This window comes from Pectinophora gossypiella, chromosome 25, assembly GCF_024362695.1.
Source record: "Pectinophora gossypiella chromosome 25, ilPecGoss1.1, whole genome shotgun sequence".
Classification (NCBI taxonomy): Eukaryota; Metazoa; Arthropoda; class Insecta; order Lepidoptera; family Gelechiidae; genus Pectinophora; species Pectinophora gossypiella.
In genome coordinates this window covers 4,592,914-4,608,710 of record NC_065428.1, presented here as the reverse complement: position 1 = coordinate 4,608,710, position 15,797 = coordinate 4,592,914, and the positions used below count along the sequence as shown (strand labels likewise).

At 38.7% G+C, this 15,797-nt stretch overlaps 4 protein-coding genes across 5 annotated transcripts in view; 2 read left to right on the top strand and 2 right to left on the bottom strand.

Annotated features, from left to right (window-relative positions):
* LOC126378202 (uncharacterized) overlaps positions 1–7,764 on the top strand; it is a 49,042-nt gene extending 41,278 nt beyond the window's left edge. Inside the window, exons 2-4 of the mRNA XM_050026421.1 lie at positions 4,296–4,511; positions 5,271–5,438; positions 7,594–7,764. Of these exons, the coding sequence (XP_049882378.1) occupies positions 4,296–4,511; positions 5,271–5,438; positions 7,594–7,737 (528 nt within the window). The 3' untranslated portion in view covers positions 7,738–7,764. The remainder of the gene's footprint in view (positions 1–4,295; positions 4,512–5,270; positions 5,439–7,593) is intronic.
* LOC126378047 (irregular chiasm C-roughest protein-like) overlaps positions 1–15,797 on the bottom strand; it is a 416,593-nt gene that overhangs the window by 144,671 nt on the left and 256,125 nt on the right. The gene's annotated exons all lie outside the window — the stretch shown is intronic.
* Positions 1–15,797, bottom strand: part of LOC126378203 (zinc finger matrin-type protein 5) — a 233,798-nt gene that overhangs the window by 136,857 nt on the left and 81,144 nt on the right. The window lies entirely within an intron of this gene.
* LOC126378001 (putative uncharacterized protein DDB_G0281733) lies at positions 10,111–15,401 on the top strand. Its single transcript, XM_050026021.1, has 4 exons — positions 10,111–10,146; positions 11,712–11,894; positions 14,187–14,296; positions 14,420–15,401. Exons 1-4 carry the CDS (start codon positions 10,111–10,113, stop codon positions 15,399–15,401), a joined length of 1,311 nt encoding a protein of 436 aa, XP_049881978.1.

Below are 15,797 nucleotides of genomic sequence, written 5' to 3'. Positions count from 1 at the left end.
ATTATGTTTAGGTATATTTTTTGTAAATGGGTCGTTCTTCTTTTTTATCGACAATAAAAAGACATTTTCTCGATTTATCGGATTTAACATCTTTAAAATTATAACGGCAATAATTATTTTAAAACATCATATAAATATGTGTCTGTAGAGGACTATTTCGTGGTTCTCTTTATCTTGGTAACATACTTTTCTTTGCAGGCGCATTCCAAAAAATATTGTGACAGAGTGGCCCTTTTCATCGGAGACAGCATTTCAATTTACCACTCTGTCACAGAATTTTGTGAAAAACGATCAAGCTACGTTAATAACTAATTGAGGAACCGATTAGTATTTTGCTTGTATTTTGAGTATAATAAGATAACTATATTTTTGGACAATCAAAACATGAAATAAAATTCTAAAACATAACTTATCAGAAGCAGAACGAAGGACAGATATGTATTACATTATATTGAGTATTTGTATGTATAGAGTATTTATTTAGGTATTTATTTCTTGTTGCACCATCCCGCATCCAAGTGTGGTAAATGTTTGTTTCCTGGTAGTGGTTACGTGGAAGTAATTGTTTTAGAGCAATAAGGCTGCCCCAATTGTACTGTATGCGTGTATTATTCCTGATTGTTGAAATTAGTTCTGTGCAATAAAGTATATTTGATTGATTGGATTACCCACCTTGTCAACCCTAGAGTCAAGGTTATTATTGAGCCGCCGGCCCCTGACATGGCCCTTGTAACGACTACTTACTTACATCAGTATTGTGGTCCAGTCGGTGAGCATTGGGCTCATGATTTGGAGGTCCCGGGTTGGAATCCCGGTGGGGATGTATAACAAATTTTACTCTGTGATCTCTGGTTCAGTAGACATAACAAGCTGTTCACCTGATTATCCGAAAGTAAGATAATCCGTGCTTCGGAGGGCACGTTAAGCCATTGGTCCCTGGTTACTACTCACTAATGTAAGGAAGGGCCTTTGGCAGCTCGGTATTAACCCTTAGGGTTGATGAGATCGGCCATCCAACTCACAACCCACATAATAAGAAGAGAATTAGCGCTTATTGTTTTTAACAATAGCCAATATTTGCACAAACCTAAGTAGCTTTCGGCATTTTTAATGATGACACTTAAGTAAATATGGGTGCTAATTCCTGTAAATACCATCTAATTTTATTTTAAGTTATATCTGCCATTTTCTTATCCGCCGAAAAGGAAAGGGACGGGTAATCGACAAGCATAAAATTTATGGAACACACGTCAATTTTAAGCACAAATCTAAACCAACCGTCTAAAAATTTTACATCCGTCAATAACCCGACACAGTTAAGTAGACAGCACGTCAAACGGATTGCATACCAGCGACGTACCTTTTGATTCGTCCGGGTTATTCATTCATTTACTCATTCTTTCTAAAATTAAGAGCTGTGAATCATCCGTCTCTTTCCTTTTCGACGGATATGAAAATGACGGATATAACTTAAAATAAAATTAGGCGGTGTCTGCAGGAATCGGGGCCAGTGAGTCATTTAAAAAAAAGCACGCGTGTAGTAGTAACCGTAACGTCAGCTACGTACGTAGCGTATTCGTAGACATTACGTCGTCGTAGCAATGTCGTACGTACTGTCACGAGCATTAATATGTATACACTTTGGTACATGGTCACATTAACTTTTTTGACAAATTGAACTGTAAGTCTCACTAAATGTCAAATATGTTAGTGCGACAGAGTCCTAAAGTGGGTACATTATATTGCTCATGACTGTACGCGTTGTAAAGTCGTTAGAAAAATGACGATACTTATTGACCTTTCTTCGTATCTGTGCCGATTATAAAATTTGTCAGAGGGCCGAGTTGACTGATTCAAAATGTACATTAGGTAGACACGGCCCCGGGCCGAGTGAGATGTGGCCGAGCTAACTAAAGAGCCCTAACCACCAGACGTGACAGCATAATTGATATTCCAAATAACCTACTTCTTTCTTGAAGGTAAATAGTACAGGTCTTTTTCCAAAGCAAACTAAAAGCAACCTTGTAAAAACCCGAAATATCCCAAGAAGAGGTAATGACTGAAAACCAGCGCTGGATGGTGCTGCATGGTTCCGCCACAGCTTAAACTAAGCCATTCCCTTTTGCCCGTATTCGTAATATTCATAATTAGAAAAAGAAATACTTTATTGAGCACAATGGACACAAAATACAGAGATAAGGACAACATAATATTATACAGAAAAGCGCAACAGGCGGCTTTATTGCTCATGCAGTAATTTACAATTACCTATTTCTTATAGAAAAATGTATACTGTTACTGGAAATAAATGAATTTTATTCTTTATTCTTTATTCTTATTCTTAAAATAAATACACGCAGGCAAAAGTTAATGGCACGAAAATTTTTAAATTTTCCAAAATTTTCTCTTTAGAGGGAGAACTTAATTCTGGACTAAACAATTTATTTACCAAGTTGCCGCATTGTCGCGACATTAAACACGGCAAAGTTCTAACTGCATTTTCACCTGATTCACCCTTTACTGGTACGTCCACCCTGGTAGTTAAAAGCTAGCTGGGATACGATAATTTGATTCACTACAAAATATATAAAAAAATGGTGCTTCAGAGTAGTTTGTTACCTAAACAAGGTAAATTAATCTTACACCTAAATACATACATACATACATATATAAACTCACGCCCAAGTTCCCTAAAGAGGTGGGCAGAGCCACAAATAATCAGAAGACCATTTGCAGCCAATCTATATAAATTCACGCCTATTTCCCACCGGGGAAAGCAGAGACGATGGAATTCCATTTCCTTCGAGCCTAACATACTTCTCTTGCTTCATCCACATTCATCGATCGTTTCATACACGCAAGCCGGTTCAGAGTAGATCCTACTGAACCTTTTCTAAGGATATCTCCAATTTTGTCAATGTACGTTTTCCTCAGCCAGCTCTACTAACAACTTGTGTTGATAAAAATATGATAGTGCCACAGAGGAGCTCGGTGGCGCAGTGAGGAGCTCGGTGGCGCAGCGAGGAGCTCGGTGACGCAGCGGTTAACGCGCTCGGTCTGCGATTGTTGAAGTAAAGCAACTTTCGCAAAGGCCGGTCATAGGATGGGTGACCACAAAAAAAAAGTTTTCATCTCAAGCTCCTCCGTGCTTCGGAAGGCACGTTAAGCCGTTGGTCCCGGCTGCATTAGCAGTCGTTAATAACCACCAATCCGCACTGGGCCCGCGTGATGGTTTAAGGCCCGATCTCCCTATCCATGCTTAGGGAAGGCCCGTGCCCCAGCAGTGGGGACATTAATGGGCTGATGGTGATGATAGTGCCATAGGGTTCTAAAGTGGGTCGTATTTAAAATTGAGTTCAATGTGAATACACCTTTCTCCCAGATGTCGCTTCATAGTTCTTATCTTAAACTGTTACCGGCAATACTTTGGCCGTTAGGCGACACGTTGCCCATAACTGTTATACGTTTTAAGCATTTTGTTGTAGAATTTTAATGTTTCCACAGACATAGCACCATCAGCTTCTCTTGTTTGGTTGTGTGATCAATGAACAACCTTACAAACCCTGGCATCAGAGTGGATATCATAGGAATATCAAGGACCTTTAGCAGCTCAAAAATAACTCCACAAGAAACAACATACTTAAACATAACAATTAATTCATGTCATACACACAGGAAAAGAAAGAAGACTGCAACAAAGACAAATAAAGAACATATTACGCGGCCTTATTGCTTCGTTACAGTATCTTTCAGGCAACCTTTGGGCATAAGAGATATTGAAAATATTTTACTTTTATTGACTAAATCGTTTGCAATGTGTCGTGGCTATCCCATTTGATCGGTTTCAGTGAAGTTCCAGGATGTCCTGGGCAATAGTTACATTTTTTGTTGAATTGGGTCTAATTTCGTCCTCTCTCTCTTAATTTAAGAGCTGCGCTCTTGTCGGTGGAGTAATCGTCATTCCTCTCTTCTTCCCGCCAAATCCTTCACCTCCTGATAAGACACGGCCTGCACTTTCTCTTTTATTTATTTCATAAATGTTTTCCTATGTCCTGGGTTCTAGGTAGGTAGGGTTCTAATTTCGTTATGTTTTTAAAAATTCCCAACAGTTTTTGTATGGGCGTATTCCCATTTTATTACACCATTCGCAGGATTCTAAAGCTTACTATCTGGAAACATCTCGCTTGAGACGCTACGAGCATAAGCTTCCGACTATATGCCAATGACATAGTCAGAGCACAGAGTACAAAATGAACAACATAAAACAAAACATGACAATAACATTTATTTTTCAGAGTGGTACAGCAAAATCATTCTCCGACCGTGGCGATTTCCTGGGCCGTCTATTAAAAACTAAAAATGGTCCAGTAGTGGTCTTCCTCGAATCCCCAAATAGTGATGAAAATGGCGTTGTTACTGTGCATAACAGAGCGAGATATAGCCATCGTGACTATTCCTACAAACCTGAACCTGGTGAAGATGAAGCGTATATGTTGTACTCCGTTCTGAGGGTAAGACTAAAATAATCAATGCTTGCTTGGAGTAAAATAACTCATTTATTGCGTGATAACACCGGTCCACTGAGTTTCTTTCAGGCTGTGCAAGGTTAGCTGGAAGAAATCCCAATTAGGGATAAGCTCGCCTATCAATCAATCAATAATAATACTTTATCACACAACGACATATACAAAGAACATAAACATATGAATAAAAACATAAGTACAATAGGCGGCTTTATTGCTTAATAGCAATTACGAGCCTATACTTTATCTAACTATAAATTATATGTCAATTTCCTTTGTATTTTAAAGCAATAAAGAGTATACAACCAAATAACAAAAACTTCAAATAATAACATCACTAATTTAACGTCACTAGGAGACAAGTCACGAAAGACACTGGGTCTATGGTGTCCTAAAATAAAAAATGTTTGTTTCATTCTTTAATAGAGTCTAACAGGGTCTATTACAATAGGGTCTTGGCTAACGAGAAATAGTGCTAGCGAAGTGAGAAATAGGCGTAAGTTTATGTATATTTCTATGTAATAGAGTCTAATATTGAGTACGTAGTATATTAGTGACATAGTAACTGTCCATAGATTACAAAATGATTGCAGGTTAAAAGTTTTTTTCAATAACCTGTGATGCTTTTTCTAAAACAACAGGATAGGAGATCGATAAAATGGACTCTCTTTAAAAAAAGTAAAAGTGGCCCAGTAGTAGAATTTTTTGTAATTATATTATTAATTATGATTATTCTAACCTTTCCAGTCGGCACAAGAAACTGAAGATCTGGATGCCCAAGCGGACAAAAAATTCGAGAAGACCAAACAATTGCTGCGATCGGCTTTCTCCCAACGATGCTCGAGTCGAGCCAAATGCGAAGATAAATGTCCACCTCCTCCAAAGAAGCAAGGCTGCCAACATAATTGTCAAGCGGTATTTGTTGATTACTCTTAACAACAGCGTCTGTGATCCAGTGCCTGAGTGTTAGGCTCACGATCCAGATCCCTGGGTTCCAATATCACAAAGATCACTAAGTGATCCTTGATTGTTCGAAAGTAAGATGATCCATGCTGCGGAAAGCAAAACCGTTAAACCCTTGGTCTCGTTTACTGCTTACTTAAGTACTGTAGACGACAGGTCGACATGGCAATTCTCTAGTGACGTGACGTTTTCAATATCGATATAATTATTTATTATGTATGTAACAAAATGTGAATAAAATAATACCACGTTTTCATTTAAGTTAATATTTATTCATCTGAATCATCTAACGTATCGCTACAAAAACTTAAAGAATCTTCGTCACTGGTATCTCCGACTTTTATAATAAAATCTTCCATTTCATTTTCCATTCCCATGTCTTTTTCCCAATATTCATTTTCAAGGTTAGGTCACAATAGTAATAAATTATGTGAGCGAGATTATAATCAATAAACGCGGTCGATACGGACTCGTGCGTCACTAAGACTAAGACGCCGCGGGGACTGTGCGGGTGTGCGGGGCGACCCCGCCTCCGCGGCTCACCTCATGCCCCGATTGCCATGTCGACCTGTCGTCAACTATACGTAGCAGTTACATGGGCTATGTTAGGGGAGTTTGGCCTCTCAACAATAATTCTGACACCAAGGTTGCTACAGTTGGTAGGTAGTCCACTTGACAATCCATACGGTAGATGAAGACTGTCCACACATACAACTTACTATGTCCTACTGCTGGGCACAGGCCGCCTTGCGACAATTGCATGGAGTCCAGATTATACTGCACCACTCTGCTTTGCTTCGTATTGGCAGAGAATCACTCAGACCCGAATCAGTTCTGAAAAGCCTGATTCCTTAATTGAGTGGATCGACATTCCCATTTAGCTCTTGTAGATCTTCCATACTCTTATTTATATCCACTAATATACTTGTGTGCGATAGACAAACCGGATCTTCAAACAGAACCGGACTCGCAAATGAAATTTCTTTTTTGCAACATTATTTATATTATGCGCTTTTTATCTCAGGCCTTTCATATTATCGATGCTTATGACAGCTTTTGAAATGTTGACTTCTGATTTATAGTGATTCTAGACTTCATGATGCATTTACCCTCTCTTTTGCTTTACTTATATTTGAACCTTTACTAACTACAGAAGGGCTAACATACGCAACGTGATGAAAAAAAATCTCAGTCATTTTATCGATTCGAATGAGAATAAATGAGCTTTGACAAAGTTTCAATGCAAAAAGTATGCATATTACCAAATACAAAAGTATTCTACATCGGATTCTCGACGTGATAAACGTTTATCATGAAGGTGATTTTATCTATCGTAACCATAGACCAACACGAACTTCCGCGTTCGTAACACACGTTAGGTTAGGTTAGGTGTCTCTCATACACTCGCACGCACTAGGCACGCACATTGTTTATTGGAGATAGTAAGTAATATTAATGGCACCAACTTTTTATTCAATGCAAATGTATATCTAAAAATAATCCACTGTCTAAAGCCAAACCGCAAGCTATCTCTATTCCAAGATTCAGCTATTTTCACCCTTCAACATTTTACCTTTTGGATGACTGGCTGATTCATGTTTTTCAGGTCACTTGGGAGTGATTCCACTGGCACCAAAAACATCATCATATTCAGCGATAACATTAATATCATCTTGTAGCTTCTATGTGCTTGAATAAAAATCTAGAATATCTAAAATTGTTTTTTTGAATTATTCTTCTGTTTGTCAATACTCATTGGTTTCACCTCAGAATAATAGAGGGTCTCACGGTCTCGCTACAAACTGTTCATGACTCATGCAACCACTATAATACTAACTTAACGTGAACAAGAGCTGGAACCAATGTTTCGCGTGCATTCCGAAACACAATATCATCATACTTTTTGGACACTTAGATCCTGCAGCATTTTAAGCAATCAAATACATAAATTGATTTTCGAAAATATCGACCCTCCAAATCGTGAGCCGGATGCTCTAACCATTAGACCAGGTAGACTGTAAATTAGATTTTCAACCGACATCCAAAAAGGAAAGGAAAAAATCTCAATTCGATTGAATTTTTGATGTTTCTACGTTTATAATTACAGGTGTTTGATGAGCTGAATGCTTGCAATGAAAAGCCGAAGGACACTTGCGAAAAAAAGAAGCCAGAACCTACATGTGGAGGGAAAGGAAAGACGATGCCTCCAAAATGGCTGCTGCGGATGCTGAGGAGTAGAGACAGAGACTAGAAAGGTGGCGACGATTTGATTCTGATTGTAACGATTTGGTAGCAAACGCGTGAAATAATAAAAATATAAAAAGTAACATTTTGATTGTTTTATTACTAGGTATTGTCCGTGGTGTGGTATTGTATGGGATGCCAGAAACGTTTAAAGTTGTAAGACCGAATGTTCTTTTAAAATCTCGGCGTTAAGAGGTTAAAAATATGGTATTAAATTCTACTATATACTACTACAATATAAAGATATACGTTTTTACAATAAAATACAAGATAATATTTTGAATTTTTTTTTAATAATATAATAATTGATTATTATATTATTAACGTGGTGTTTAGGATTTTTGCCCAGTTTATAGCAATAGATTCGCCCCCATTTACGAGTACATGAGAAAAAACACAGCTGACGAAGTGTGGGTATATATACTACACACATTAGGCGTGATGTTATATTTATAAGTCAACTCATAGTGAAACTTCAGAAACAATCCACTTAGAAATAGCAAGTTCAGCTGCAGTGAAAAAGACGAGCAATATCTATATATTTCCTTTGAGTCTCCCTATCCATTTTACTTAAAGCAAATTGAATCTAAAATTTTCAGTTAGTTCTAGAGTATGCGCAGGAAATTCTAAAATCGATAATTCATTTTAAAGACGGCGCCAAAAGCATTCCACGGGCGACATACTAAGGTAGAATCTGTGAGGAATGCTTTAGAAAAGTATGTCGTAGTATTATATTCACGCGAGGGGGTAAAGGTGTGGACGTAAATGTAGCGGTAGCGGTGAATAGTTGTCAGGAAAGGACTGGGATTGGTTTTTACTATAATCAGGAATAAAGGGACAAGAAGGGGACGTCAGGGGTGACTAATGCACACCGCTTAACTAGAGCAGTCTTCAATGGCGGCCCTAGCAAAATATTTAGGCGGTGCAAGATCTCAAAATGGCAACCCTCAGCCCTTTAAAATAATAATTTTTGTATCAGTTTACGGCCACCGAAATATACCTGTTTAAATCTTTTTAAAATGTTGTTTATGGCCACTCGGTATGAGTTTTATGTGGCCGCAATCCAACCCGATGAAGTTAGTTTGCGGCCAGGGTGGACCAGTCATGGAATATAGTTGCAAACTTATATTATGCTACAAAATAAAATATTAGAATATTTACGTTGATCCTTGGTCTATTAATTAGAATGTTTCGCTCAAGAGGTCTTAGAGCCGATTTTCGTTTGTGGCCTTAACGCAACACCCACCACTGCGGATTGGAGTTTGTGATCAATGTATCCGTCTTGTCAATGAGGAACTATCCAGAGTACGTTCCCCAGAAACAATATAGATGGCGCTGTACAGTTTTCCTTCGTTTAACCTTCTCACTTAATGGATAACAGACAATTTATATTTGTTTTTGGGTATAAATGATGATCCTTTTTTATGACATGTGTCTTGCTGTCATAAAAAAGGATCATATCTTTCACCCATTATTGTATATCATCATCATCAGCCGTACGACGCCCACTGCTGGGCATAGGCCTCCCCCAAGGATCTCCACGACGATCGGTCCTGCGCTGCCCGCATCCAGCGGCTTCCCGCGACCTTCACCAGATCGTCGGATATTGTATAATATATTGGTCAGCAAAATAAAGAGTAGCAATATTGGTAGCAACATAATTCTGTACATATTGTGATCAAAATATCAAACAGCAATAACTTTTATACATGCTTCTGCCATTACATTGTATTTTGGAATAATTATGTGCCCGAGTAATGAGAAAATAGATAATTATCACGTTAAATCTGTTTATCGCCATCTATATTGTTTTTTGGTGAACGTAACCTGGAAAGTTCGTCATTCAAAAGTACTTTGTGAGACTGTCCTTTGTTTGGTTAGGACATTACTGGCTAAATCACCCAAAAATATAATGTTTTTATTGTCGTTGATCCAGGGTATATTATCCCAAACACCTCCATACCACCACTGGAGAAGCGGGGTGGAGAATGGTTTTTTCAGCTTCGTACCTCCTCTGATTGACTAAGGAGAGGCCTGTTCCAGTGGAATGTATTATTAGGCTATTTATGTAATTTATCTATACGTCCGTCATAGAAATAAACCATTTTTGTTTCTTAATATTAAAGGCCAATAAACCACTAGAAGCTCGCTTCCCCGCTCTTTATAAGACCCAGCCTTTATCCTTTCTTCGTGCTACATAAACCACGTTATCAGGTCAGGTTTTGATTGAAAAACGTAATATGTTAATCACTTTCGGATGTTATGATTTCGAAATTGTTTACAATGTTGCTGATTAAAAAAATTCCTAGCCGAAAATTAATATCAACAAGGGTATTGGGTCTATTGCAACCAAGGAGTAGAAGGAGTTTGGTCTTTCACCATGGCACCTACGATGCAAATCGTAGGGTTACTGCTGGTAATAGTAAGTATTTTTATTTTTCTTTATTTCTACCACATTATTTCATTTGTCTTCTATTGTGTGGGTTATGGGTGGACTACCAACCAGCGGCCCAGAAACCCTGATAGTAGATTTCTACTATCTGTCTTTTGCTTAAGAGCCACCCTCGCTCTTGTCGATGTAGCATCCTCCATTGCCTCATCATCATCATCTCCCTAGCGTTGTTCCTATTTTACAGGGTCCGCTTACCTAACCTGAAGATTTGACAGGTCCGGGTTTTTACAGATGTGTCTGTCTGCCTAACCTTCCAACCCGAAGGGAAAATTAGCCCAAATATTTGGCTCACACGCTTACTATCTCTGATATTACGTGGGTTTCATCACGATATTTTCCTTGCTGAGCACATGACAATTATTTAAGATTGCAAACAAACATGACAAACATGAATTCGAAAACAAATTGACTATAATTGGTTTAGGCTCGTACTGCAATAGCCAGATTTGAGCATTCATTCAAAGAACTAGACTCTTGTCAGTGGAGCTCTTTCCAGAATTGTCGATTCTTTGTAATGCCTTTTAGCAAAATCCACAATTCATGTTCGTTATCCGTGGAATCTCCTTACCTTTCTTCCCTTCAACCTTCTGTTTCTGGATATTTTTGATAAATCCCCGTCTATTGACCAAACATCTAAGTTGCATCTAGGTAGCACCATTTTATTAAAAAAATATTTAAATTGTTCATATTTTTGAATATCGGTGAACATATTTTGCTCTTATGGAATATTTCGTTTGAAGAGCATTCTGTTAAATTCTCATTAATTAATAAATTTACTCGTTGAAGCAAATTCCGTTCTCATCATTTCATAAGTTACCCCCAAACCACACGAAACGATTCACACCTTCCGTTTACGAACACCGAAGAATCACCGCAGTCGGAGCTTTCCAAATGCTTACTGCTTTTGAATTTCCAAGACTAAATGAAATGAATAGAGGCATTTAAGTAAAATGGTTAAAATATAAATACACAAAGTTGTAGAAACTGCCTTATTAGCAACGAGTGCAATGACCTATTCGTCGGTGATACCGAAAATTGTATCGTACCCAGTATTTTCTTCTCTTTCTTTCTCTCTCTCTCTCTCTCTCTCTCTCTTTGAACATAACCATACAAATGTATGCTCGTAATTTAGGCTTCTGTATTCCAGTGGTTGAGCGTTGGGCTCGCGATCCGGAGGTCCAGGGACATATCACAAAAATCACTTTGTGATCCCTAGTTCGGTTTGGACATTACAGGCTGATCACCTGATGGAACGAATGTAAGACGATCCGTGCTTCGGAAGGCACGTTAAGCCGTTGGTCCCTGTTACTATTTACTTATATAAGTGAGTAATCATCACATAAGCCATGTCAGGGGCCTGTAGCGGCTCAATCATATCCCTGATACCGGGGTTGATGAGGTTGGTGTTCCACCTTACAACCCAAACGATAATAAGATACTACTCCGAAACGTATTATGGCAGAGGAGAGGAAGCGGCGCAAAACTCCCCATCAATTTACGTATGACTGATTCTTTTTCAATTATTTCAGAGTCTCGGCATGACCTATGGCGACTACTCGAGCCTCATATCCAGCCTGTACAAGAAGGCGAGTCGCCACAACAAGCCGCTCGTCCTAGTCGTTGACAACGCCAAGCGTAACCCTAGAAACTCACGCTTGGACGACTCTCTTTCAGCCTCCAATGCCATCTTGAATTTGTTGCAGCAATCACAGGTAAATTGACAACCCATGCAAACATGCATTGGTAGCGCTAGCAAAATATTTAGGTGGTGCGAGACCTCATAGTGACACCCCTCCCTTAAAATACAAAATTTTTCGATTAGTTTACGGCAACCGAGAACCTGTTTAATACGTTGACAGTTCCCATACAAAATGTTTTGACTTCGTTGTAAGTCCCGCATATTACTTAATTTTATATACGTCCTGTTAAAAACGGAAATAATAATAAATATATTCTATTTATAAACACTTCACAATACCTATTGAGTGCAATACGAACTAAACCATATCTCTTACTATCATAAAAAAATTAGAACTTTCAAAGACCGCACTCAGGGCTCTGAACAATTATGGGTCACGGATTTATGGTGCTAGTCCGTCATGACCCATATTTGGATCACTGAACTGTTAACGTGTTAAATCTTTTAAAAATGTTGTTGCGGCCACCCTGTATGAGTTTTATGCGGCCGCAATTGAACCCGATGAAGTTAGTTTACGGCCAGGGTGAACCAGTCTTGGTTGATTTTGTGCGACCTCTATTACGGCGCCTGGTGCGGTCGCACCGCTCGCACCGCCCTAGGGCTGCCACTGAGCCCATGCAAATTAAAGACGGACTTTCCAGCCTAAGTTCCTCAAAAATAGTACAGACGGTGCTGTCAAGATTTAACGTGATAATTACCTATTTTCTCATTACTCGGGTAGGTACGATAAGCTGCAAAAGCCCAAGTAGTGTCTTGCAAAGTAATAAATTAATTGGTTGCACTTACGGTTACATTTCGTTTCTGTAATAGACCAAAATTACCTTCAAAAACACAAATTTTATAATTATGCCAACTAATAGTTTCTAATTTCACCACTGTTTACAAATTATTCGCTGGTCTAAGTGACTGAACTTTTGCTCTATGATTGTACAGAAGCGTATATAAAAATAATTGTTGCTTGATACTTTGATCACATTGTGTATAGGATTATGTAACTACCTATATTGCTTCTTCTTATTTTGATCAGAATAATAATGAATGGAAGATATAATTGTGATTGGGTGTAATAAAAAGGGTCATCATTTATACTTACCTAAAAACAAAGATAAATGTTGCATGTCTGTTATCCGTGAAATTAGAAGGTTATACGAAGGAAAAACTTTACAAAGCCATCTAATTGTTTTTGAGGAAAATATCCTGGAAAGTCTTTCATTAGACCCACGAAAGCTCACAACTACTTATATGCTAATTGAGACTATCAAGAGGTACATCCATCGTAAGGTGAACTAAGTACTCACACTTCACCGAACTTTCTATTAGACCAACGTGGTAGTTGGTAAGCCGTATCGCCGTCTATAATAGTCGATCCAACCGTGTTAGTGAAAACTGCACTTAAGATAAATTAATAACTCATTGCTGCAAATCCAGTACCAGGGTTCCAACACAAGCCGGTGAACAGGGCCAAAGTAGCTTCTTACAGATTTCTTCGTGCATATTTTTCACGTATTCTACCTACATTTGCTTCGAATGGCATTGAATACTTGGCCGGATAAATGGGGAGTGCTATGAACTGTCTTGTCCGTTAGTTTAGAGTATTCTTGATCTGACGTGGAATGGACGTATCCACAATTTAATCACAGTCCACCTAGACCTTCCTCTCACACTCCAGTTCACATTTGCCTCACAAATTTGTTTCGTCAGTCACAGGTCAGGATCACCGGCAAAAAAAATATTTTACGAGTAGGAAATGATGCGGAGGCAGACGAGCCACAAACCTACCCGGTAAGTTGGCTTCAATGCTTCTCCACATCTGCCAACCTTTATCATAGTGATATAACTAGCGAACCCCAACACCCAAGCTTACCATTAGCGTGGCTATGTAATAAGTACTTCATGCCATCCGAAGCAAATGTACAGTTTTATTTTTAGTCACGTCGAATAAGTTTTGCCTGAATATTCAGTAGTTTTACGTAAACTGAATCCTCTAGTGTCTATTTAAATCGGCAGAACTAGATATTGTCAGCAGACAACTTACAGCCGCTTTTAAAACGTCTAAAATTAATCCCGACGTTTCAAGCATAACGAATAATTTATTTATTTATTTTATTTTATTTTGGACAACAGACTGTCATAATACAGCATTTGTATCTTAAAAAAAAGTAATAAGTGAAGACAATGAGTGCCCACAATTTCTAGTTGCTAACATATTCTACAAATATAAGTATTAGGTTTTTATATTTAGGTCTGTAGGTATATACCTATATATAACAAATATAACAATAACAAGTTTTCTTACTTTTTTCAGGCAAAAGTCGATAGTAGATCTGACAGTAGATCTTATCACAGTAGCCGCCATAATCGTGCGGATGATGATTCATACAGCAGATGTGATGGTAACCGGTGTGATGATGATAGGTCACATCGCTATAGAGCTGACGATGATGACAGCAGATCGAGTCATCGCAATCGGCACAGCGACTATGACGATAGATCTTACCGTTATAATCCGTATAATCATCACAGGTCCGATTATTACAGATATAATGACGATGATAGCAGGTCTAATCGCCACAACCGCTATAGCGATGATGACATCCGTCTCTACCGTTATAGTCCATCAGAGGACAACAATAGATATAGACACCACTCGATATATCATGACAGTAGGTCTGATCGTAACAATCATTACGATGATTACAGTAGATTACATAGTCACAGTCGATATAGCGATGATGACAGCCATTCATACCGTCCCCGTCGTGATGATGATAGATCTAATCGTAAATATCGCGATTACAACAGCCGACCCAGTCGTTATAATCGTTATCGCCCGGATGACAGAGATGACAGTGACAGTCGCAGCAATAGATACAGATCTCACCGAAGCAAGTCGGACCAGATCGTCAGCAAAGAATATGGCGGCCAAGACGACAGCAGAGAGTATCACAGATCACATCACAGGTCTCCGTCTCGCCATGACCGTCTGAGGCATTACAGGCATCTCAGGAACCATCAACAAAGACTTGAGAGGGACGACATAGACTTTAGATTAGACGACGACCGTTCACGTAGTAAACGGGGCAGAGACAGTAGAAGTGACAGAGATGATAGACGTGATAGAGATGACAGAGACGACAGGGACGACAGGGACGACAGGGACGACAGGCGCGACAGAGACAGGGACCGGTTCGATAGTTATGACAGCAAATCAATAGCCAGATTAAGGAAAGTTGTGCATTCGCCTTTAGTGAAACAATTATTGCGCCAGGCAAACGATATACAATGTGAAGCTAAAGACGAGTGTCAAAACGAATGCGATGAGAAATTAGAAGGCAAGAAGCAGGATGAGTGCGAAGACAAATGTGAGAAAAAATTCGAGTGCGAAGATGAAAAGAAAGAGGAGACTGGGGCAGAAGCGTGTGACCGCGACGAGTGTGCTGAAAGTAAAGAAGATGACAACCCCAGCACAAGGGGCGTTTTACTGGAAGAAGAGAAGGGTAATGAATGTAAGCGGTGTTAAATAAAAAGTATGATACTTAATAAATCCCTTGATTGAGCAGGCGTGTTTTATTATCACCAGATTTCATCAAAACCAATAGAATTAGTTTCCATCTTCTTCGTCTTCCGTCATCTAAAAGAATAGGGTTTTTTTCTATCAAAATAGAATCTGTTTTCTTTGGCCGTACTGGGCAGGCAAAGGGAACGTAGCTCATCCAGCCAAAATATCTATAAAAATATATTCTATTTGTTCTCAAAAAGACCGAAGCAGACCCCTTAAATCTATAATACTAAAAACATAGTAAAACAAATACCAAAGACTGGTCCATGTTGCTTTATGTATTAAAATGTTTAATATCAAACTCTGAGATTCAAGTTTGACAGTTGGCATTGTCAATTAAAAGACCATCCAAAAATT

Bases quoted from the DNA above. Each gene is read 5' to 3' on its own strand.
- LOC126378001 (XM_050026021.1), top strand. From the start codon at position 10,111: ATGGCACCTACGATGCAAATCGTAGGGTTACTGCTG. The intron at 10,147-11,711 runs GTAATAGTAAGT...CAATTATTTCAG, and splicing joins AAATCGTAGGGTTACTGCTG to AGTCTCGGCATGACCTATGG. The intron at 11,895-14,186 runs GTAAATTGACAA...TACTTTTTTCAG, and splicing joins ATTTGTTGCAGCAATCACAG to GCAAAAGTCGATAGTAGATC.